At 53.2% G+C, this 25680-nt stretch overlaps 1 protein-coding gene across 1 annotated transcript; it reads right to left on the bottom strand.

Annotated features, from left to right (window-relative positions):
* Positions 1 to 24453: 24453 nt before the first annotated feature.
* LOC128833015 (olfactory receptor 52P1-like) lies at positions 24454 to 25392 on the bottom strand. Its single transcript, XM_054020839.1, has one exon. It carries the CDS (start codon positions 25390 to 25392, stop codon positions 24454 to 24456), a length of 939 nt encoding a protein of 312 aa, XP_053876814.1.
* Between the last annotated feature and the right edge of the window lie 288 nt (positions 25393 to 25680).

Raw genomic sequence — 25680 nt, 5'->3', positions numbered from 1 at the left:
CTGCCCCGGGGGCTGACAATTTAAAAGGGCCAGGGGCTCCTGGCCATTGCAGCAGCAGCTGTCAGTAAGGGCTGATGGGGAATCTGGCCCTGCACCTTCCGCCCAAAGAGCCACCCCTTCTGGGGGCCCAGAGCCCACCCCACACATCTTGGCAAGGGCGCCAGCGCAGTGCACACCGGTAATCTCCGGCAATTACACGTAAATAACAAATGATAATGGCAATTTGATATTCAATACCTTTAAGATGAGTGGTCCACTGTTGTGGCCATCACTTTGTCTGGTACTTCAACAAATGATTAACTAGCAAATCCTCATCTGATTGGAAGAGTAAAATTGTTCAGTGTATCTGAAATTCATAGAGTACAGTAGTGGACTGTATAAGTGAGCTTTTCTTTCCTTTTTTTTTAAGTTTCTGTCCATGTTGAGAAATCCTTTCTATCTCTAATTAATAATTGCAATGACTCATTGCTTATATATATACACACACACACACACTTACTTTCATATTGTCTCACTCTTACACAATGTATCACCTAATTTGCTGTGCCCTACGTTGCTAATAATACCGTCTCACTCATGCAACATACTGTTGTTTCGTGTCCACATTCTATTAAGTAGTTAGCCAGAATCCAATCACACAAGTTCACTCAAAGTCCTTTACTAAGCATATTCAGTACAAGTTCATGCTGTTTCAATTTTTCTTTGTAGCTAACAGGAAGATATCAGTCTCACTATTGTTACATTTCCTGAAAATATTTTCACAGTAACAGTTCATGTATACTGTAAAAGTAAGTATCTAAAAATCACCTCCAATTCCTCAGGCATGTTCTTTCATGTCTCATCTCATCACACATGGGGTCAATTATTAACAATTCTTTTGTTTTCTCAATGCTATCTGTAAGTACAAATTATATTGGTAATGTGATGATTTCAACAATTTTATAATTATTTCTCAAAACATTCCATTAACATATTCTCATTTGTAATGTCTCACTAGTGCATAAGAGAAAAGCATATCGTGAATTCATTGATCAAATCATTACAGACTGTATTCTTTCAAGTTACATTAACAACACAATTTCAGTCTTCAAAGTAGCTTTTTATTTTTTAAAACTCAGTTCTTAGAATGTCAAGAGTTACATTCACATTCCACTTTCCTTTGCACGCACTGAACTCACTGCAAACACACAACATGGGAAATTATATCACTGCTACCCAGCTGTGTTACAAATCTCCTATATAATACCTCATTTAGTGCCCATAACCCCAAAGTACAATAGAAAACATCTTACCGCAAGAACCCAATGACTCGGTGTGTGGCAAGGAAGCAATAATATATCCTATTAAAGAATTCGACTCTGTATTCATTGAAAAAAAAAATTAGAAATGCAATTCTAGTTTCCAGTGAGGCAAACCAGGAAATGTAGATTTTACTGTATTTCCCAATTTCATTACATGGATTACTATTACTGTACTCATTCCACATCAAACATAGCATTGTATTTGCTGTTTCACACTGTGTTTGACTGACTGCATGAAAATGTGTTTTGCTCATGCTATGTATGAAAGCTTGTGAGCATTTACCTTCACTTTCATTTGTGTTGCTGTGCCTGAGAGAATGACAGTGGAAAGTACTGATGAGATGGCTTGTACCTGTTGACTGTCTATATGAACTTCATTATGTTCTTTATGTGCCAAAATGAATAATGTATTAATAACTTGGTTGACTGACATGCAAGGGAACCTTAGTGTTACAAATAAGAGAGAGACTCTGTCACGGCTGCTCCCCACTCTGAACTTTAGGGTACAACTGTGGGGACCTGCATAAAACTTCTAAGCTTAACTACCAGCTTAGATCTGGTCCGCTGACACCACTCCCAAAGCTAATTCCCTTCCCTGGGTAGCCTTAAGAGACTCTTCACCAATTCCCTGGTGAATACAGATCCAAATTCCTTGGATCTTAAAACAAGGAGAAATTAACCATCCCCCTGCTTCCTCCCACCAAGTTGAGGATAAACCTCCGGTAATAGCCTGCCAGTCCCAGAAATTGGCGTACATGGCGCTTCGTAGTGGGTGGTGGGCACACTGCCAGGGCTTGAACCTTTCCGACAAGCGGCTTCACTTGTCCCCCTCCGATCGTGTAGCCCAGGTAGGTGGTCTCCTGCCACCCAATACGGCATTTCTTTGGGTTGGAGGTTAACCCGGCAGCTCGTAGGGACCTCAGGACAGCTGCTGCCTGCTCCAGGTGGCTCCCCCACCGGTCACTATAAATGATGACATCGTCCAAGTATGCGGCCGCGTATTCCCGGTACGGAAGTAGGAGGCGGTCCATGAGTCGCTGGAACATCGCAGGGGCACCATGGAGACCGAAGGGCATCCGGGTGAATTGGTAGAGGCCGGTGGCGGTGGCAAAAGCAGTTTTTTCTCCTGGGACGTGGGATCAAGGGAATCTGCCAATACCCTTTGCATAGATCCAGGGTCGTGAGGTAGCGGGCCTTGCCTAACCGGTCCAGCAGTTCATCTACGCGGGGCATGGGGTAGGCATCGAACTTCACTGGGTTAATTCCATCTCGAAAATCGATGCAAAAGCGCTGGGTGCTGTCCGGCTTGGGAACCAGGACTACTGGGCTGCGCCATTCGCTCTGGGACGGTTCAGTGACGCCCAGCTCCAGCATCGCTCGTACTTCCTCCTCGACGACCTGCCACATCCGATAGGGAAGGGCTCTCGTAGACTCGCGGATTACTACCCCTGGCTCCGTCTGAATGTTATGGTACACGAGGGTCGTGTAGCCCGGCTGGTCGGTGAACGTCCCGTGGAACGCCCGCAAGAGGCACTCAGTCTGTTTCCGCTGCTCCACAGTCAAGGACTCTCCAAGCTGCGGCGTGCCGACGTCCTCGACCGGTGTAACCCGAGGCCCTAACTCGGGTTCGGGTGGACAGGGATTGATCAGGAGGCCTTCCCGTTCCCTCCAGGGTTTCAAGAGGTTGACGTGGTACCGCTGGACCTTTTTTCGGTGGTCGGGCTGGTTGATCTCATAGGTGACCGGCCCAATCTTCTGGATCACTGCATATGGCCCCTGCCACCGCGCCAGTAGTCTAGACTCACTGGAGGGTAAGAGGAGGAGAACCTGGTCGCCCGGCTGGAACTCGAGGACTCGGGCCGCTCGGTTATAGGTTTGGGCCTGGGCTTCCTGCGTGGCCTTCAGATTCTCTCGAGCGAGCGTTACAGCTTGTGCTAGGCGTCCCTGCAGCTGGAGAACATATTGGAGAAGGCCCTGCGTAGGTGACGGGGCTTGTTCCCAGATCTCTCTCATGAGATCCAGCAGTCCCCTCGGCCGACGGCCGTATAACAGCTCGAAGGGAGAGAATTTGGTGGATGCTTGGGGTACCTCATGGATGGCCAGGAGTAATGGCGGGATCAACTGGTCCCATCGGCGCAGGTCCTCAGGGGAGAACTTGCGCAGCATGTCCTTCAGGGTGCAGTTGAACCGCTCAACTAGGCCGTCGGTTTGCAGGTGGTATACAGAGGTGCGCAGCTGCTTAATCCCAAGGAGCCGGCAGACCTGTCGTAGTAACCGGGAGGTAAAATTGGTGTCCTGGTCGGTGAGGATCTCCCAGGGCAAGCCCATGCGGGCAAAGACCTTGATGAGTTCGTCAGCAATGGCCCTTGCAGTGATACTCCGGAGCGGGACAGCCTCTGGAAAATGGGACGCATAGTCCACTCTGACCAGGATATACAAAAACCCGGCCCAGCTCCTCGGGAGGGGTCCCACCAAGTCCATGGCCACCCGCTCAAACGGGGTCTCCATGATGGGCATAGGGACTAGTGGGGCCGGGACTGTCCGTGGGGGAGCATCCAGCTGGCACTCTGGACAGGAGCTACAGTAGTTTCGCACCTCTTGGTGCACTCCCGGCCAGAAGAACCGGGGGAGAATCCGTGAGAGGGTTTTCTCTTGACCCAGGTGCCCTGCGGCGGGGACGTCATGGGCGAGCTTCATCACCGCCCGACGGTGGCACCGGGGCACCATCAGTTGCCTGTGGATCTCCCCGGTGCGGGAATCTCTGTCGACCCGATAGAGGCAGTCCCGTCGTAGTTCAAACCGGGGCCATCCTTTGGCCCGGGCGGGATCAATCAGCGCATCGTCTACCGCGGCCAACTGTTCATAGGCCCTGCTCAGGGTGGGATCTTCCCTCTGGTCTCGGCAGAAGTCAGTAGCAATCTGAGGGTCGTCTGTTGGTATTAGTGGGAGGTCTTTAGGTCCCCTTCCTGGCTCCGATGTCCCGCCTTGTCAGTCTCCTCCGGAGGGTCCTCGCGGCAATCCCCTTCCAAGGTGGGGGTGATATCGGGAGTCTCCTGCGCATGGGAACCTAGGATGCTCGGGAATTCTGGCCAGTCCCGCCCCAAGATCACCGGGTAGGCGAGTCGCGGGGCCGGGGCCAGGCCCACCACCATGGTCCGCCTGACCCGTCAACGGTCAGTGGGACTCGGGCACTGGCATAAGGGCGAACGTCCCCAGGATGCATTGCAGTAGGATGCTTCCCAGCTGGGGGTCTTTGGGGAAGCCCAGGCTTTGGCGGACGAGGGTCTGTCCACAGCCCGAGTCAACCAGGGCTCGGGTCTGGCAATCTCCAACAAGGACGGGCACGGTGACCTTGGCGGCCTGCGGGGGTCGAGCACGATTCTCCCCGGCACACACGTGCCCAAAGTTGCAGTCCATCTCAGTGCAGTCGCGTTGGAGATGCCCACGCTGCCCACAGGAGAAACAGGGTCTGATTTCTGGTCACCTGGGCCGGGCTGGGCCCTGCACTGGGTTCTTAGGGGGACTCCGCGGGCCACGGCCAGTCCCGCTCTCAGGTCCCATGGGGGCAGGCCGAGGAGGACCCTCGGGACGTCTATACCGGGTCTCCTGACCCCCCGGGGGATTCCGTAGTTCAATTCGGGCGTTCGTCCGTCTCTCGGGGTTGGGGCGATCGAGCCCTGGAGGGTGACCCCGTATACCCGGCCCCACCGGGGTTTCGGCCGCCAGGAAGTCCTCCATAAGGGTGATGGCAGCTGCTACAGTTGGAGGCCGGTGGCGAAGGACCCAAGCCCTTCCCCGGGACGGGAGGATATGAATGAACTGTTCCAAGAGAACTTGCTCGGCGAGCTCCTCGGGGCTCCGCCTCTCGGGTTGTATCCACCGCTGGCACAGGTCCCTCAGCTCCTGGGCCACCAACCGAGGCCGGGCGCCCGGGGTGTAGGACAGGGCCTGGAACCGCTGCCAGAAGGTTTCAGGGCTAATGTCTAAGGCGTCTAATATTGCCGCCTTTACCCGGACATAATCTCGCGCCTCCTCCGTGGACAGGCCCCCGTAGACTGTTTGGGCTGTCCCAGTCAGGTATGGGGCCAGGAGGGTAGCCCACTGGTCTGGCGCCAACCCGGCAACGTGTGTGACCCTTTCAAAAGTCACTAGAAAGGCCTCCGGGTCGTCCTGTGGTCCCATCTTGGTCAGCCTTACCGGCAGGGTGGAATGGGGAGCCCCGTCCGGGTCTCCTGGCTGGGGCCCTGCGGGCCGGGGCAGAGCGGTCGCCAACTGTTGTAGACACTGTTGCTGGAATTCCTGGGTTTTCACCGTCAGGTCCTGTATCAGCTGCTGCTGCTGCTGGGCTCCCAGCTGCTGGACGAGCTGCTGCTGCTGTTGCAGTTGGGCGGCCTGCTGTCGCTCCTGGCTCTCCGTCAGGAGCGTGAAAAGCTTCATCAAATTCATGTCTCCTGTGGGGGACTGCTCCCCCCCGGACCCCTTCTCACAGGGGTCTAGGGCTCGTGCCCACATGCTGGGCAAGAGGGTCCCTACTTCTGGTACCACGTGTAGTGCGGTCGCGCCGGGGCTCTACCCTCCGAGACTGAGGGATGCCACACCGGCTCACTATAGCGCAGACAGTCCAAGCTCAGGTCCCTTTACACAGGGGCTGAGTGGACCGCAGTTCAGGGAGCTCAGGCCCTTAGGCAGGGGCTGAGCGCTAATCAACAGTTTGTGCCCCGCCCTGATCCAGGGCCTGGGCCTGCTTAAACAGTCACAGCTCAGGCCCGCTGGTGCAGGGGCTGAGCAAACAAGCAGTTGGGTAAGCCCAGGGTCCTACACCTGAGCGTTAGGTGAGGGGGAAGCCTGCCACCCATGAGCGGGGGTGGCAGGGGGGAACGCAGGCCCACCCACTCCACTGCGTTCCAGCCCGGGGCCCTAGCAGCGGTTACTGCCGCTGCCGGTCAGTGGGGTATCCTGACCGAAACACACTGACATCGGCTCACAGGCCTCTGCAGCCTGACCGGGGTCGGCTACCCCCGGGCTACTTCCATGTTCCCCCTCGGGGCCTACCTCGTTGGCGATGCCGGGTTTGGGCCAGTCCAGCAGCATCGGTTCCTCTGGTGCGGGGCTTGGGGGCCGGGCTGGCAGCTCTCCCCCAGGATAGCTGGCACGGGGCAGGCTTGGCTCCTCCTCGGGGTAACTGGTCCGGGGCAGGCTTGGCCAGTCCTCCTCGGGGTACCTGGCAAGAGGTAGGCTCGACCGGCGCGGGGGGGTAGCAGGCGGCCTGCAGCTGTCTCCCAAGCGGGAGCTTGGCCCGGGACGTCTGCTCTCTCTGGCGGTCTGGGCCTCACTGAGCTCTGCCGGCGGGCTTTTATACTTCCGGGTCAGGGCCGTGACCTCGGAGGGGCGGGCCCCAGACCCGGTGGCTCCGCCCATGCTGGGGTTGGAGGAAGCTCGGCCCTATCGGAGACGGAGGGGTGCCACACCGGCTCACTACAAGGTCACTTAGGGATCTGGGGCAAAATCAGTACTTGGTCCTGTTAGTGAAGGCAGGGGGCTGGACTCGATGACCTTTCAGGGTCCCTTCCAATTCTAGGAGATAGGATATCTCCATTAATTTATTTAGAGGAAGGTGAAAACCCCCCAGGGCTTCCGCCATTTTTGGGGTTGGGAAGGAATTTTCCTCCAGGGCAGATTGGCAATCAGCATGTGGGCAAGACTCACCAGCCAGCACCCAGGAAAGAATTTTCTGTAGTAATTCAGATCCCACCCCATTTAACATCCCATCACAGGCCATTGGGCATATTTACCTGCTAATAGTCAAAGATCAATTAATTGCCAAAATTAGGCTATCCCATCCCCTCCATAAACTTATCAAGCTTAGTCTTGAAGCCAGATGTGTCTTTTGCCCCCAGTGCTCCCCTTGGAAGGCTGTTCCAGAACTTCACTTCTCTGATGGTTAGAAACCTTCGTCTAATTTCAAGTCTAAACTTCCTGATGGACAGTTTATATCCATTTGGTCTCGTGTCCACATGGTACTAAGGTTAAATAATTCCTCTCTCTCCCTGGTATTTATCCCTCTGTTTTATTTATAGAGAGCAATCGTATCTCCCCTCAGCCTTCTTTTGGGTAGGCTAAACAAGCCAAGTTCTTTGAGTCTCCTTTCATATGACAGGTTTTCCATTCCTCAGATCATCCTAGTAGCCCTTCTCTGAATCTGTTCCAGTTTGAATTCATTTTTCTTAAACATGGGACACCAGAACTGCACACAGTGTTCCAGATGAGGTCTCACCAGTGCCTTGTATAATGGTACTAACACCTCCTTATCTCTATTGGAAATACCTTTCCTGATGCCTCCCAAGACCATATTAGCTTTTTTCATGGCTATATCACATTGTTGGCTCGTCGTCATCCTGTGATCAACCAATACTCCAAGGTCCTTCTCTTCCTCTGTTACTTCCAACTGATGCGTCCCCACCTTATAACCAAAATTCTTGTTATTAATCCCTAAATGCATGACCTTGCACTTTTCACTATTAAATTTCATCCTATTACTATTACTCCAGTTTACAAGGTCATTCAGATCTTCCTGTGTGATATCCCGGTCTTTCTCTGTATTAACAGTACCTCCCAGCTTTGTGTCATCCGCAAACTTTATTAGCACATTCCCACTTTTTGTGCCAAGGTCAGTAATAAAAAGTTTAAATAAGATTGGTCCCAAATCCGATTCCTGAGGAACTCCACTAGTAACCTCCCTCCAGCCTGACAGTTCACCTTTCAGTATGACCCGTTGTAGTCTGCCCTTTAACCAGTTACTTATCCACCTTTCAATTTTTATATTTATCTCCATCTTTTCCAAATTAGCTAATAATTCCCCATGTGGAACCGTATCAAATGACTTGCTGAAATCGAGGTAAATTAGATCCACTGTGTTTCCTTTGTCTAAAAAATCTGTTACCTTCTCAACGAAGGAGATCAGGTTGGTTTGGCACAATCTACCTTTGTAAAACCATGTTGTATTTTGACTCAATTACCATTGATCTCAATGTCCTTAACTACTTTCTCCTTCAAAGATTTTTCTAAGACCTTGCATACTAACAGGCCTGTAGTTACCCAGATCACTTTTTTTCCCTTTCTTAAAAATAGGAACTATGGGTATGTCTACACTACGAGAGTAGTTTGATTTTACTTAAAGCGAATTTGTGGAACCGATATTACAAAGTCGAATGTGTGTATCCATACTAAGGACAGTAATTTGACTTTGTGAGTCCACACTAACGGGGCAAGCGTCTACATTGGAAGCGGTGCACTGTGGGTAGCTATCCCGCAGTCCCCGCTGCCCATTGGAATTCTGGGTTGAGCCCCCAATGCCTGCTGGGGCAAAAAATGTGTCAAGGGTGGTTCTGGGTAACTGTCGTCATTCAACCCTCACTCCCGCCCTCCCTCCATGAAAGTGCCGGCGGGCAATCAGTTCGCACACTTTTCTGGTGATTGACAGCGTGGACGCCACAGCACCGCGAGCATGGAGCCCGCTGTGACCATCGCTGCAGTTATGGCCGTTGTCAACACCTCGCGCCTTATCATCCACCTTTTTCAGAGGCAGATGCTGAGAAATCGGGCGAGGAGGCTATGGCAGCACGGTGAGGACATTAAGTCTGAGAGGGGCTGTGGAAGGTTCATGCTGGGGCTCGACCCTCCTGGGCAGGAGAGGAGCCACACCGACTCACTACAAACAGTTAGAGAGCTCCGACCCTTTGGTGCAGGGGCTGAGCAAACTGTTAGTTCAGGGGCTCAGGCCCTCAGGCAGGGGCTGAGCATTGGGAGAGGGGGAAGCCTGCCACCCGTGAGCGGGGGTGGCGGGGGGGGACGCAGACCCACCCACTCCACTGCGTCCCAGCCCGGGGCCCTAGCAGCGACGGAAACTCGCTGCTGTCAGTGGGGATCCTGGCCGCAGCACACTGACATTGGCTCCTGCATGGCTACAGCCTGACCGGGGTCGGCTACCCTCGGGCTACTTCGGGGTTCCCCCTCGGGGCCTACCTCGTCCGTGGCACCGGGGCCAGTCCAATCCATCAGCATGGGTTCCTCTCGGCCGGGGCTGGGTGGCAGGTCCGGCAGCTCCTCGGGGGAGTCCGGCCAATTGGACTCGGGCGGCTCCTCCGGGTAACAACAGGGGCGGAGGGGCCCTGGTGGCGTCTCGCCTTCGGGGTTGGATCAGGGGAGTTCCAGCGGCTCCTCCCAACGACGGGAGGGGGCGGGCTCCAGTGGCTCCTCCTCGTAGTGGGCTCGGGGCAGCTCCAGCCAGTTAGGGCAACGGCCCCGGGCCTCCGAGGTCTCCCGGCCGCGAGCTCCCGGCCACGCGTCTGCTCCCTGCAGCGGCTGGGGCCTCACTGAGCTCTGGCGGCTGGCCTTTATACTTCCGGTCCCGCCCCTTGACTTCCGGGGGACGGGAACAGGCAGTGGTGGCTCCGCCCACTCGGGTGTCTGTAAGGGGGCTCCCTCTGCTGGGCAGGAGGGGAACCACACCAACTAGCTACACACACACCCCCTCAAGACTGGCTCCCGCTCATCGGGGCCAGGCCCTTCCATTTCCCCAATGCGGGATAGGAAGTCCGCGTTGGCATGGTCCTTGCCAGCCCGATGCTGAACGGTGAACGCATAGGGCTGCAAGGCCAAGTACCAGCGCATGATGCAGGCGTTGTTGTCCTTCATGCGCATCAGCCAGCGGAGGGGGGCATGGTCCATGACCAGGGTGAACGGTGCTCCAAGAAGGTAAAAACGGAGGGCATTGCAGGCCCATTTCACGGCGAGGGCCTCCTTTTCTATAACCGCGTAATTCCTTTCTCGGGGAAATAGCTTTCGACTGAGGTACAGCACAGGATGGTCTTTCCCATCCATCTCTTGGGACAAGACCACCCCCAATCCCACCTCAGAGGCGTCTGTCTGAAGGACGAACGGCCGCTTGAAATCCAGGCTGTACAAAACCGGCTCCTGACAGAGACACCTCTGAAGTGTCCGGAAGGCGGTCTCGCACTCCAGGGACCACTGCACCTGCGGGGGCTATCCTTACTCAGCAGCCCAGTTAGGGGCGCTGCTATGGACGCGAATTCAGGGACGAATCGTCAATAATATCCAACGAGGCCCAGGAACTGCCGCCCGTGTCGTTTCGTCGTCGGTGGGGGGGGGAGGGGGACAGTCCACAAGGGCTTGGACTTTTCCCACAAGGGGTTTTACGCGCCCGCCCCCTACCGTATAGCTGAGGTAGGTAGTTTCCTGCCAGGCAATGTGGCATTTCTTGGGGTTGGCAGTCAGACCCGCCTGCCGCAGGGACCTCAGGACCGACGCGACCCGGGTCAGATGGTCGTCCCAGCGGTGGCTATAAATGACAACGTCGTCGAGGTAGGTGGCCGCATATTCATGATGCGACTGTAGCAGGTGATCCATCAGCCGCTGGAAGGTCGCGGGGGCCCCATGGAGACCGAAAGGCATCTGGGTAAATTGATATAGCCCAGTCAGGGTGGCAAAAGCGGTCTTCTCCTGCGAGGTCTCGTCGAGTGGAATTTGCCAGTAGCCCTTGCTAAGGTCGAGGGTGGTGATAAACTGGGCCTCTCCCAGGCGGCCCAGTAATTCGTCTACACAGGGCATCGGGTAGGCGTCAAAGTGGGAGATGGTGTTCACCTTCCGAAAATCTATGGAGAAACGGCGGGTGCCGTCTGGCTTAGGCACCAGGACCACCGGGCTGCGCCACTTGCTCTGGGACGGCTCAATGACACCCAAAGCCAGCATGACTCGCACCTCCTCTTCGACCTCTTCACGCATCCGGTAGGGCAGGGGCCGGGTTGCTTCCCGAACAACTTTCCCAGGCTCGGTCTGGATCGAATGCCAGACCAGGGTTGTATAGCCCGGTACCGCCGTGAAAGTCTTCCGGAAGGCCTGCAGGAGACAGTTAGCCTGTTTATGTTGTTCCTCCGTGAGCGACTCACCTAGGAGGGGTGCTGAGGGGTCCTCCTTCGGGGGTACAGGGGGTCCCAGCTCCGGTTTGGGTGGGTAAGGGTTAATCATGAGGCCCTCCCGGCCGCGCCACAGCTTCAACAGGTTCACGTGGTAACGTTGGGTTCCTTTGCGTTTATCCGGTTGCCTAACCTCGTAGGCGACCGGACCCACTTTGCATACTACTTCATAAGGCCCCTGCCAGCGGGCTAACAGCTTTGATTCGCTTGATGGCAGGAGGAGTAGGACTCGATCCCCAGGCTGAAACTCCCGCACTTGGGCCTCCTGGTTATAGGCCCGCTCCTGTTATTCCTGCGCCATCCCTAAATTCTCGCGCGCCAGGGCTCGCGCCTGGGTAAGGTACGCCTGCAACTGTAGGACGTATTTTAAGAGGCCCTGGGCTGGGGAGGCCGACCGTTCCCAGGTCTCTCGCATTAGATCCAAGAGGCCCTGCGGCCTGCGGCCGTATAATAGTTTGAACGGAGAAAACTTCGTTGACGCTTGAGGAACCTCCTGGATGGCTAACAGGGCCGGAAGGAACTGATCCCAGTGGCAGAGCTAGTCTATGGGGAATTTCCGCAACATTCCCTTAAGCGTCTGATTAAACTATTCCACTAACCTGTCCGTCTGCGGGTGGTAAACTGAGGTGTGGAGTTGTTTAACTCCTAAGAGTGTGCAGACCTGGCGTAACAGCCGGGAGGTGAAGTTAGTCCCCTGATCGGTTAAGATTTCCTTAGGCAGCCCTACCCGTGCGAAGATCTTCACCAGCTCGCCCGCGATAGTCCCGGCGGTAATGCCCGGCAAGGGGATGGCCTCCGGAAATCGGGAGGCGTAGTCCAAGAGTACCAAAATGTACCAAAACCCAGCGGTGCTTTTTGGGAGCAGGCCCATGGGGTCCATGGCGACCCGCTCAAACGGTGTCTCCATCAAAGGCATGGGGACCAGGGACTCCTTGGGTACCCCGGGAGGAGCTGCTAACTGACATTCCGGGCAGGAGGTGCAATACTACTTCACATCCTGGTAGACTCCTGGCCAGAAGAAGCGTGCTACGATCTGGGCGAGGGTCTTCTCTTGCCCCAGGTGCCCAGCAGCCGGCACATCATGGGCGAGTTTCAGTATGGCTCGCCGATGACAGAGGGGCACCATCAGTTGCGTCTGTGGCTCCCGTGTGAGGGGGTCGCGGTCTACTCGGTAGAGCCGGTCCCTGCGCAGCTCGAAGTGGGGCCATTGGGTGGCTTGTTGGGGAACCGCGCCGCTCCTGTCCACCGCCGCGAGCTGCTCATAAAAGCGGCTGAGGGTAGGATCTGCTCGTTGGTCTTAACAGAAGTCGGTGTCGAGGCGGGGTTTAAGGGTGGGCCTTGGCTGCAGCACCGCCTTGTCCGGGACGTCCGCCTCAGTTGCCTCGACCTGGGCGGTGGTCTCGGGAGAGGACCCCTGGCGGTCTGCTTCCAGGACCAGCTTGGGTCGGAGGACTTCCTCGAAAGCAGGCCAGTCCCGACCCAAGACCACGGGATACACTAGGTGGGGAGCTACGCCAACCACCAGATTCCGGGTGACACCCGCGATCGTTAGGGGAACCCGGGCGCTCGGATACGGTCGGACGTCCCCGTGGATACACTGTAGATGGATCACCCCCAAGCGGGTATTGGTCTGAGGTACCAGCTCCCGACGGACCAACATTTGGCCACAGCCCAAGTCGATCAAGGCCCGAGTTACCCGACCCCCAGTGGCCACGGGGACTGTTAGCTTGGGGTTCAGGGATGGTCGGGCCCGATTATGTCCCGCCCACACTTGTCCGTAACTGCAGTACATGTCGGGACAGTCCCGCTGGAGGTGTCCCATCTTCCCGCAGCCAAAATAGGGACCGAGTTCAGGCCGCCTACCCTGGGGGCCCACTCGGCTTGGGCTCCGGGGAGGGTGGGGGGGGGTGTCTGCCGGGCCTTTAGGGGCCCCTGGCCAGGGGGCGTTGGCCCCATCCGGGGGGCCGACTCTATGCGCCAGGCCTGGGGCTCCGTATGGGGGTCGGTTTTGGGGGCTGGGTGCCGAGGCTCGCTCGGGGTGCTCTCCTTCCTCTCACCGCGGGCTGGTTCGGACCCAGCATTGGGGTGCTGAAAGGTGGGGCCCACCGCATTTTCGGCGGCGAGGAAGTCCTCCATCAGCGACACAGCCTCGGGCAGCGTCGCCGGCCAGTGGCAGAGCACCCATGCCCGCCCTCGGGAGGGCAGGGTGTGGATGAACTGTTCCAGGATGACCTGTTCGGTCACTTCCTCCGCTGTCCGGGTGTCAGGTTGTAACCACCGCCGGCATGTCTCCTTTAAGGTCTGGGCCACCAGCCGTGGTCTGGCCCCGGTGTGGGGGGGTAAGTCTGGCTCCGGAACCGTTGTCTGAAGGTCTCGGGGCTGACGTCCAGCGCGTCTAGTATTGCAGCTTTCACTCGGTCATAGTCGCGGGCTTCCTCTGTCGCCAGTCCGCGGTAGGTCACCTGGGCTGTCCCAGTCAGATATGGGGCTAAAAGGGTGGCCCACTGGTCTCAGGCCCACCCGGCAACGAGGGCCACGCGCTCAAAGGTGACCACGAAGGCCTCGGGGTCATCGTCCGGGCCCGTCTTGCTCAGGTGAAGAGGAGCAGCTGAACGCGGCACCGCCCCGTTCTCCCCCGCTGGCCCCACAGTGGGGCGAGGGAGCGTGACCAGCAGCTGCTGCAGCTGGTTCCCAATTGCTGCACCAACTGCTGCTGTTGCACCAGCTGGGTCGTGTGCTGCTCCTGTTGTTGCTGGAGATGGGCGGCATCCCGCTGCTGCTGCCATTGGGCCACCTGCTGCCGTTCCTGACTCTCCACAAGCAGCTGGAACAAACGCTCCATGTCCATACTCCTTACTACAACGGGGGGGGGGGGGGGGCAGTGGCCCCTCCCTCTTCCAGCCCCTTCTCACAGGGGCAGGGACTCGCCAGTCCCCACTTCTGGTACCACGTGTGGAAGGTTCGTGCCGGGGCTCGACCCTCCTGGGCAGGAGAGGAGCCACACCGACTCACTACAAACAGTTTGTTTGTACTGTTGCTTAGCCCCTGCACCAGTTAGTTCAGGGGCTCAGGCCCTCAGGCAGGGGCTGAGCATTGGGAGAGGGGGAAGCCTGCCATCCGTGAGCGGGGGTGGCGGGGGGGGACGCAGGCCCACCCACTCCACTGCGTCCCAGCCCGGGGCCCTAGCAGCGACGGAAACTCGCTGCTGTCAGTGGGGATCCTGGCCGCAGCACACTGACATTGGCTCCTGCGTGGCTACAGCCTGTCCGGGGTCGGCTTCCCCCGGGCTACTTCGGGGTTCCCCCTCGGGGCCTACCTTGTCCGTGGCACCGGGCCCAGTCCAATCCATCAGCATGGGGTCCTCTCGGCCGGGGCTGGGTGGCAGGTCTGGCAGCTCCTCGGGGGAGTCCGGCCAATTGGACTCGGGCGGCTCCTCCGGGTAACAACAGGGGCGGAGGGGCCCTGGTGGCGTCTCGCCTTCGGGGTTGGATCGAGGGAGTTCCAGCGGCTCCTCCCAATGACGGGAGCGGGCGGGCGGGCTCCAGTGGCTCCTCCTCGTAGTGGGCTCGGGGCAGCTCCGGCCAGTTAGGGCAACAGCCCCGGGCCTCCGAGGTCTCCCGGCCAAACGTCTGCTCCCTGCGGCGGCTGAGGCCTCACTGAGCTCTGATGGCTGGCCTTAATACTTCCTGCCCCACCCCTTGACTTCCGGGGGGCGGGAACAGGCGGTGGTGGCTCCGCCCACTCGGGTGTCTGTAAGGGGGCTCCCTCTGCTGGGCAGGAGGGGAGCCACACCGACTCACTACGGGGGCACATACCTCTCGCAAAGCACGGGACCCTGCGCCGTGTACATCATGGTGGCAATGGGTCATGTTGATGCTGTGGAACGGTGATTCTGGGCCCGGGAAACAAGCACGGACTGGTGGGACCACATAGTGCTGCAGGTCTGCGATGAATCACAGTGGCTGCGAAACTTTCGGATGCGTGAGGGAACTTTCCTGGAACTTTGTGAGTTGCTGTCCCCTGCCCTGAAGCGCAAGGACACCCGGATGCGAGCAGCCCTGACTGTCCAGAAGCAAGTGGCCATAGCCCTCTGGAAGCTTGCAACGCCAGACAGCTACCAGTCAATCGCGAATCAATTTGGAGTGGGCAAATCTACCGTGGGGGTTGCTGTGATGCAAGTAGCCAACACAATCGTTGAGCTATTGCTGTCAAAGGTAGTGACTCTGGGAAACGTGCAGGTGATCATAGATGGCTTCACTGTGATGGGGCTATAGATGGAACTCACATCCCTATCCTGGGACCAGACCACCAGGCCAGCCAGTACATTAACTGAAAGGGCTACTTTTTAATGGTGCTGCAAGCACTGGTGGACCATAGGGGACGTTTTACCAACATCAACATCGGATGGCCGGGCAAGGTTCATGACGCTCATGTTTTCAGGAACTCTGGTCTGTTTAGGCGGCTGCAGGAAGGTATTTACTTCCCAGACCACAAAATAACTGTTGGGGATGTGGAGATGCCTATAGTGATCCTTGGGGACCCAGCCTACCCGCTAATGCCCTGGCTCATGAAGCCCTATACTGGCGCCCTGGACAGTGAAAAAGAACTCTTCAACTACCGGCTGAGCAAGTGCAGAATGGTGGTGGAGTGTGCTTTTGGACGTCTGAAGGGGAGATGGAGAAGCTTACTGACTCACTCTGATCTCAGCCAAACCAATATCCCCATTGTTATTGCAGCTTGCTGTGTGCTCCACAATCTCTGTGAGAGCAAGGGGAAGACCTTTATGGCGGGGTGGGAGGTTGAGGCGAATAGCCTGGCTGCTGATTATGCCCAGCCAGACACCCAGGCGATTAGAAGAGTCCAGCGGGACGCACTGTGCATCCGGGAAGCTTTGAAAGCTAGGTTCCAGAGTGACCAGGGTAACCTGTGACTATTACGTTTGTTTAAACAGAAGCTGAACTTGCCCCTGTTTCTTTACCCAGTTAATGTTGACTATCCTCTCCAGTTACCAACCTCCTTCCCCCCCTTCCAACACACCTTTAAAAATAAAATAAATGAAACTTTGTTCCTTAACACAGTTTTCTTTATTAAGGATTTCGCGGTAAAGGGTTGAAACTGGGACGCAGACTGTGGTGGGGAGCGGGTGTAGTGATGGAAAGGACGCTTCTAAACTCGAGGAATGACAGGCTCTTGCTACTAGAGCGGTCCGCAGTGGTGTACTGGTTGTTTTAACAGAGTCCCGAAAAGGAGGGGTGGCAGGCTCCATGTGTGGGTGCTATGTGACTTTGTGGCGGGGGAGGGCGGTTACAGATCCCCTGCTGCGTGGCTCTCTCATCCAGGCTAAGGACCGCTGCATAAGATCTGTAATCACCCTCCCCCGCCACAAACTCACATAGGCCCCCCCCACAGAACATGAAAACCACCTCCCAGACTGACCAGGGTGCCTAGTGACTGCAGTGTGTGTGTGACCTGCTGCTGAACCTGCCCCCGTGTCTGTACCCTGGTAAAGGTGACTGTCCTCTCCAATTATCAACCCCCTTCTCCCCCTTCAAACACACTCTCCTCTATAAGAACATGACGGAAACCTTAATAAAAAATATGTTTCTGTTAATTACTAACTACACAGGGGATGAAACTGGGATGGGGGCTTGGGTGAGGTGCATTTGGAGGGAAGGAAAGGACGTATCAAATCTTTGGGAATGAGAGCCTTCTGCTACTTTAGCAGTCTGCAGGGGTGGAGTGACTGTTTTCACGGCCCCTGCCGCCCCTCCTTCTTGGGACTTTGGGTGAGGGGGGGATGGGACTTTGTGGCCGGGGAGGGTGGTTAGAGAGAGACTGCAGCGGGGCTCTGTCCTCCTGCCTCCGGTCCTGCAGAACATCTACAAGGCGCCGGAGCGTGTCCGTTTGCTCCCTCATTAGTCCAAGCAGCGTTTGAGTCACCTGCTGGTCTTCCTGCCGATACCTGTCCTCCCGTTCGCTGTGTGATCGCTGGTATTGCGACATGTTCTCCCTCCACTGGGTCTGCTGTGCCGCCTCGGCTTGGGAACAGACCATAAGTTCTGAGAACATCTCATCCCGTGTCCTTTTCTTTCGCCGCCTGATCTGCGCCAGCCTCTGGGAGGGGGATGCCGGTGTAGCTCGGGAGACACTCGCAGCTGTGGGATGGGAAAAAGGGAGTGAATTCCTCACAAAGATACATTTTTGCGAACAATGAATATAGGTACTGTGCATGGTCTTGTTCACAGAGAAAGACTATCACATGTGCACTCAGTACAAGGTCGAATTTTCTGTCTTCACATTGAGTGCCTGGGGTCTTGCTGTACAGAACACACAAGCGGGGCCGGACAACGGAATTCGGCTAGCAGGCGGCCATGGTAAGCCGTAGACTTTTGGCTGCTTAAAGCTTAATTTACAGCAGTGCCCTCCTTTCACGTTCCAAGCAATTCTCCTAGCGTTTGCCAGTTCCTGCTGCCGGCGATCCGGCCAGCATGAACTCTGCCCCTGTCCCACCCCCGTCGCGGCTGTCCCCGGGAAAGATCCCTGCATGCTGCCGGCAAACCGCTCAACAGGAACGGTTCGCCTCCCTGCCCCCACCGCATGGCTGGGCTTGGGAAAGATCCCTGCATGCTGCTGGCGAACCGCTCAGCAGGAACGGTTTGCCTCCCCGTCCCCACAGAGTGGATGGGCTCGGGAAAAATCCCTGCACGCTGCCAGCGAACCGCTCAGCATGAACAGTTCGCCTCCCTGCCCCCACCGCGTGGCTGTAAATCGCCGGTTACAGTTATTTAAAGGAACAGGCAATCAGTCCCCATACTAAAATTCCCCTAATTCAAACCAGCTCACCATGAGTGATATCATTCTGATGAGGATTACGGAGACAGAGAAAGAACGCATGCTGCGTGAATGCCAGCAAACACCAGGGCCGTATGCCGCCATGTTTTGCCAGGCAATGATACTGGAGTACCTGCTGCTAGCCTGGCGCAGAAAAGTTTCCTACCATGGAGGAGGCAATAAGGCCACTCTCCCCAGGAACCTGATGCAAAGACTTTCACATTACCTCCAGGAGAGCTTCGTGGAGATGTCCCAGGAGGATTTCTGCTCTATCCCCAGACATGTTAACAGACTTTTCCAGTAGCTGCACTGGCGATGACTAAAAAGTGAAGCGCCTAGGGCAAACTAATCATTAAAAACCCATTGCTAACATACCATGCCTATTCTATTCAAAATAAATGTTTAAAACACTTACCTACTGATCCTTCCCCTGATTCACGGTCTGGGTTACCGCCTTGGGAGGGTTGGTAGGGGATCTCCGTGAGGGTGATGAAGAGATCCTGGCTGTCGGGGAAATCAGCATTGAAAGCGCTGTCGACTGCCTCGTCCTCCTCATCTTCCCCATCCGCGAACATCTCCGAGGAAGTGGCCGTCAACAATACCCCATCGTTGAAGCTGTTGTGGCATCCCCCACCACAAGGTTGAGCGAGGGGCATCCATATGGAACAAAAAATGCTCTTGGGGTTTCATTAAGGATTCTCGTCTCTACACCCTTGTTTTTCCCTTTCATGTTTGCACCATTGTCATAATTCTGGCAGTCTTGGATATTTATGTCACATTTCTTCAGAGTAGTGAGTATAATATCAGCTAGTCCTTCCCCTGTGGACCTGTCTATGATGGGTTGGATCATAGAAACCCTCTTGGGAGCTGCCACCTGATGTGCCAAGACTACTACTTCCCCTAAATAGACTTTCTCTTGTGGGTGGAGACCCCCTCCTCTCTCCTATGCAAAGTCCAGCTCCAAGATGGAGTTCTGGAGTCACATGGGCAAGTCACATGTCCATGCATGACTCAGTTTTTATAGGCAGCAGCCATTGTTTACATGCTACCCTGAACTCAGGTAAACTTGTTATGTGGATTGGAGTGTTTCAAGATTAATTGTGAGTTGAATGTGCAAATTAAGTGCCCACTCAAGAAACATTTCTTTCTCAAGATGCTTGATTTCTAAGTAGCCTTAGTAAAGCATTTGGTCAGCAAGTCCACAGCCAATATTCATAACTTCGAATACAACAATGATACATATATACAAATAGGATGAATAGATTCAGTAGATCATAACCTTTACAGAGATATGTTACATGGCATATGTGGCATAAAACATATTCCAGTTATGTCATATATTCATACACATATTTCCATGAAGCCTTATGGGGTGCACTGTCACAGCGCTTTTTGGGGTTCTCTAAAACAGGTATTTTTTTTTGCACTTGGGTGGTGGCAGCATCTACCCATCCAAGGTCACAGAAAAACTGTAACCTTGGGAATTTAATAACAGCCTGGAGTGGTCAATATTAATTTTTAGAATTCGTGTGGGCCCCCACCTTCTGCACTTGAAGTGCCAGAGTGGGGAATCAGCCTTGACACATGCGTACCTCTTATTCTCCTCACCCCCCACCAATCTCACCTGCTGTGACGTTATTGACATAAACTGGGACCATATAGATCATTGTTGCAACCAAGGTCCTGTAGTGGCACCCAAATCTTGTATAAAGGGGGTCAAATGGGGTGTCTAGGACAAGGTTATGGTTTACTGGTTATGATTACGCTGTCTATATGTATGTATCAGTTTTGTAGTCGAAGTTATGAATATTGGCTCTATACTGTCTGTATGGCAAACTTATGCTATGCTTCTGGGTGACATCCCAGACAAGCTGAGATTAGCTCTGCCTAGCCTGCTTGATGGCCCATTAAGGACCATCAGCTATACAATGGACCCATTGAGAGAAGGCAGATACGCCTTGTACCTCAGCAAAGTATGCAGGGACTGGCCCATGTGACTCCAGACTCCATTTTGCGGTAAGTTTCCACAGTAAGAACAAAGAGGTGTTCTTACACCTGGAAAAGACTATATAAGGCTGATGCCTGATCTCCATCTTGTCTTCAATCCTGCTTCTTACCTCTGGAGGAACTTTGCTACAAACTGAAGCTCTGAACAAAGGACTGAGGACCCATCCCAGCGGGGGATGTATTCCAGAAACTTGATTTGAACCTGCAGTTTATTCCATCGCTGCTGCAAGCCTGAACCAAGAACTTTGCCATTACTGTATGTAATTGATTCCATTTAACCAATTCTAACTCTCATCTCTATCTTTTTCCTTTTATGAATAAACCTTCAGATTTTAGATTCTAAAGGATTGGCAGTAGCGTGATTTGTGGATAAGGTCTGACTTGTACATTGACCTGGGTCTGGGGCTTGGTCCTTTGGGATCAGGAGAACCTTTTTCTTTTACTGGGGTATTGGTTTTTATAACCATTTGTCCCCATAACGTGTGGCACTGGTGGTAATACTGGGAAACTGGAGTGTCTAAGGAGATTGCTTGTGAGACTTGCGGTTAGCCAGTGGGGTGAGACCGAAGTCTTAGTCTGGCCGGTTTGGTTTGCCTTAGAGGTGGAAAAACCCCAGCCTTGGGCTGTAACTGCCCTGTTTGAGCAATTTGTCCTGAGTTGGCACTCTCAGTTGGGTTCCGCCAGAACCGCATTGTCACACCTGCCCATCTCAGAAATCAGATTGGGAACTTCTTCCAGTCGAGCCCTACTGCAGACATGGCTTCTCATGCAGGGAGCTCTCTGTGCCCGGAGAGTGGGGAGCCCTGAGAACCCCTGCTTCCACTGGAGGAGTTAGCTGGCTGAGTGCCTGCCTGGTCGAGCTGCAGCTTGTATCCACACTCTCCAGTGCTTAATGTCTCTTGCCTGACTGGCTGGTTGCCTGCCTCCAAAAGCCCAGCTGGCTCTCGGTTGGCAGGTCACGTCATCTGGGAGGAATCAAACCGCACCCCCTTCAGTACATCACCCTGGGCCCAGACTGCCCAAGTCAAAGGCCGGTATTGGGTTTGACCCCCAAGTCTCATTGTGATCACATAGGACATGGGCTAGGGTGTCCCGTTTTCGGGTGCTCTCTCCCTACCAGACGCTTCCCTGGCCAGCTGATCACTGCATGATGTTCAAACCACATACAATGTACTAAACAGCAACGGTAAGAAAAATAAGGAACAAATGGGAAAGATTCAAGGAAAGAAGGAACCCACTCTATGGGCCCAGGAAACACCACAACAGCCGTCTCTGGGATGTAAGGAAAATAAGAATGGCCGTACCGGGTCAGACCAAAGGTCCATCTAGCCCAGTATCCTGTCTACCGACAGTGGCCAATGCCAGGTGCCCCAGAGGGAGTGAACCTAACAGGCAATGATCAAGTGATCTGTCTCCTGCCATCCATCTCCACCCTCTAACAGACAGAGGCTAGGAAAGTTTGCAGTCTGTTCGTCACACATCCCAGGCCTCCTGCCCAAGCCCTGGCTGTGCTGCAGTGATACCATGGGTCAGACACTCTCTCAGGCTCTCGGTGGCAGGACTCCTCTGTGTCCTCTGTCTCTGTGACATTCCCCTCCGGTGTTATCTGGACAGGCGATCTGCTAGGCCTCTCCAATCCTTGAGTCTAGGAGCCAGCCTTACCCTGCTCTGCTGTGAGAACCCCCACTCCTGGGCTGTTCACGCACAGCCTCTGACATGTAAGCAGGTCCTTGGATTATGCAACCAAATGACACTAGCCAATATCTCCGGTTCCAGACACAACCCTAGGAACCTCCATTTTGCAGTGTCCAGTTATGCCCACTGGATGCTGCAAATTTATACAGGTTTGTCAATTTAACAAAGAAATTGATATGTACCAGACTTGTTATCCCAAGGGGAGTCTGTGACATGCTTCAAACCAAACACACTGCTTCAGGTAGAATAAACAGACAAAATTATTAACTACAAAGATAGATTTTAAGTGATTATAAGTCAAAACGTAACAAGTCGGATTTGGTCAAATGAAGTAAAAGCAAAATGCATTCTCAGCTGACCTTAACACTCTCAGTGCTCTTACAAATTTAGATGCTTCTCACAGGCTGGCTGGTTGCTCTTCAGCCAGGCTCTCCCCTTTGATCAGCCCTTCAGTCTGTGGTGATGTCCGTAGATGGAGGTGGAAGAAAGAGAAAGAGCATGGCAAACATCTCTCCCTTTTATCATGTTCTTTCTCCCCTCTTCGCTTTGCCCCCCCCACACTTCAGAGTCAGGTGACCATTACCTCATAGTAGTCCCAAACTGACCAGAGGAAGGGAGCGACTCACTTGAGAGTCCAACAGATCCTTTGTTGTTGCCTAAGCCAGTGTCCTTTTTTCCTGTGAGGCTGGGCTGGGTTTGTCCCATACATGCCGGGATGAGGTGTGAACTGCCCTTCTGCTCTTGGGGAGTTTTGTTTGGGCCTGTTTTAAATTATGAATTTATAAAATTATTATGAAATTATAACCTATAACATTTTTAATTAATGACCTTTCAAGGTCCCTTCCAGTTCTAGGAGATATTGAGTCCAGCCCCCTACCTTCACTAGCTGGACCAAGTACTGATTTTACCCCAGATCCTTAAGTGGTCCCCTTAAGGATTGAACTTACAACCCTGGGTTTAGCAGGCTAATGCTCAAACCACTGAGCCATCCCTCTGCCCCCCACTAACATTGCTATAACATTACTGTAACAACAATTACTATAACACCACTAAAACAACAACGCTCAGTCCATCATGAGCCTTCCAAAGACACCCAAAATGACATAAACTTTGCATTGGATACCACACAATCATTTCAAGTATGAACATGGGGGTGCTGGTGTTTCCCCGAGGTACAGAGCATCACAGTCTCCCACTACCAGGTCCCCAGGGAAGAGTTTAAGTAGTCTTTAAGAATAAGGATGTTACCAGCAGGGATCATTAAATTATATTACTTCTTTGTGACTCTGTGTTTTATATCTTTGATCATTTTTTCATTCATTTTAATAACGATCTTAACATTCTGGTATTGTCCTCAGTATAAGTCTCCTTGGCACACACAACCCGAGGGTCTGCTCACCTAATTGAACTCCGAATTTTCTAACCCTGTAGCCTGAATTGGGCCAAGAATCTAAATCTATTCCGATCAGATTAATGACAAACCATAATTAAAGTAGCCCATAAATTGAGGTCACCAATATACACCCTAACATGAATGTTTTCTAAAAGTGTTGTTTTTATCAAGTCCATTTGAGAAAACAGTCTTTCAACTGCAACATTGCTAACAGGTAGTGGCAGCAACAATACAGCAAATAAGCAAAATTCACTGAAGTCTTTGTCCTCAGCGGCATCCATGTGTTCGAGAACTTCAACGCAAACATGCTCAACTTGACTGTCCTGAGTATGAGGCCAGTGAACCATAAGCAAAATTCTCCACTGCTGCTCCAATTGTCCAAGGTCTCCACAAAACAATGGCAAAAATGAGAGAGTTCCTAATCTACGTCATGAAAGATTTAGTCTTGCAAGCAATTCAATCACCATGATGTTTGGTGGCAATCCCTGTTTCATCTGTTTCACAAACTCTTGACATCTTTGACAACAGGAATGGGTAGTGTGCATTTTGAAAGATCCACCTGAAAGTGACTCCAAAATCGACTGTACAAAGCAGTAAGTAATTTGACACAAAGGTGATGTTGTAGTTTGTGCATCTTTGATAATGGGACTGCTGTGTTAGTTTCACATCTCTCACCAGTAAGCTTTAGTAAAATCTCCTCAATTCCTGCAGCAGTCTTTGTGTATTAGCACTTTCAAACTGAAACACTTGCTTTATCATCCAGGCTTCCTGAAGTATTTGACCTACAAAAATCAGGCAAATTTAGTTCACAAGATCACTGCATATATGATAAAGAAGTTCAGCATTTTTAGTTTGTTTATTTGTCTTGGCTATCAAAAACAGTAGCTTCCATTTGTCACACAGGGACTAATGGAAAACCACCTTGCTTCAGAAAGCTGCACTATCTTCTTGTGGTCTGTAAGTCATAGAAAGTCTGAATGAGAGGGTACCTAGGGTTGGGGGCTGATGGGTGATGCTGAAAGAGGTCAGGTGATGGTCAGATAGAGGGAACTCAGCAATGGAGTGGGAAGTGCTTGGTGATGGAGAGATGATACATCAGGTGTGAGGAATTTCTGAGACTGTGAACTTCCACAATGCTGAGCTCAGCCAAACCGGGACAGAGAACACTTGATTAATGAGGAGATATCCTTTCCCCCTCTTGTCAGACAGGATTAAAGTCAATGGCCCATGGTGATCACATTCTGCAGATGTATTTGACCACTTTGTCACGAAGCTCTTTGGTTTTGACCCCATAAATGATAGGGTTGAGCATGGGGGGGATGAGAAAATAGAGGTTGGCCAAGATGATGTGAACATGGGGAGCGATGCCCTGACCGAACTCATATGTCAGGCTAGAGAAGAGCAAGGGAGTATAAGATGTCAGCATCACACAGATGTGGGCTGTGCAGGTGTTGAAGGCTTTCTGGTGGGCTTCCTTATGGGAGATTCTGAAGACTGTCTTAATGATCAGACCATAGGACAGGGCAATGAGTGTCAGGTCTAACCCCATGATTACAAACAATATCACCAAGCAGTACGTCCTGTTGACTGTGATGTCCCCACATGACATCTTTGCCACAGCTATGTGGTCACAGTGCGTGTGGGGGATAATGCGGTTCGCACAGAATGGCTGCCCGCTCAGGAGCAGGGGCGCAGGCAAAACAAAGACAACAGCTCTTATCATACCCACTAGCCCTAACTTAGCTATCCGTGTGTTGGTGAGGATGGTGGTGTATCTCAGGGGGTTACATATGGCAACGTAGCGATCGAAGGCCATTGTCACAAGGACGGCTGAGTGCATAACAGAAATCGCATGAAGGAAGAACATCTGGGTGAGGCAGCCACCCACAGTAATGCCTTTCCAATTGAACCAAAATATACACAGGGCTTTTGGCATGACAGACGTAGACGTGCCAATGTCTGTGAGTGCCAGCATGCAGATCAGCAGATACATAGGCTTGTGGAGGGCCTGCTCTTTGCTTACAATGAACAGAACCATGAAATTTCCCAACAGGCCCATAATGTAGAACATAGACAAAGGGATGGAAATCAGGACATGGGCAGCTTCCAGGCCAGGGATGCCCATTAGGATGAATGTTGAAGGGTCAGAGGGGGTGAGGTTGAAAGATGCCATGAGGTGGTCAATGCGTCGATTAGGCTCAGAAATGCTCCAGGTGTCTGTGAAGGGAGAGAACCACAGTGATGGGGATTACACATGTTGTAACAAGTAGTACAATAAATATTTCATAGTTATCAACAATCTAGAAAGGGGCGCAAACAGTGAGGTGGCAACATTTACAGATGGCACCAGATTATTGAGGTCATAGTCAAGTCCAGAGAAGTTCTCAGAGGGAACTAACCAAGCCAGGTGAAGGAGTAGCATGATGGCAGATGAACTTAGATGTCAATAACTGCAACGTGT

This window comes from Malaclemys terrapin, chromosome 1, assembly GCF_027887155.1.
Source record: "Malaclemys terrapin pileata isolate rMalTer1 chromosome 1, rMalTer1.hap1, whole genome shotgun sequence".
NCBI classification, from domain to species: Eukaryota; Metazoa; Chordata; order Testudines; family Emydidae; genus Malaclemys; species Malaclemys terrapin.
The sequence above is the reverse complement of the archived record's forward strand: the minus strand, read 5'-3'. Positions and strand labels throughout refer to the sequence as shown.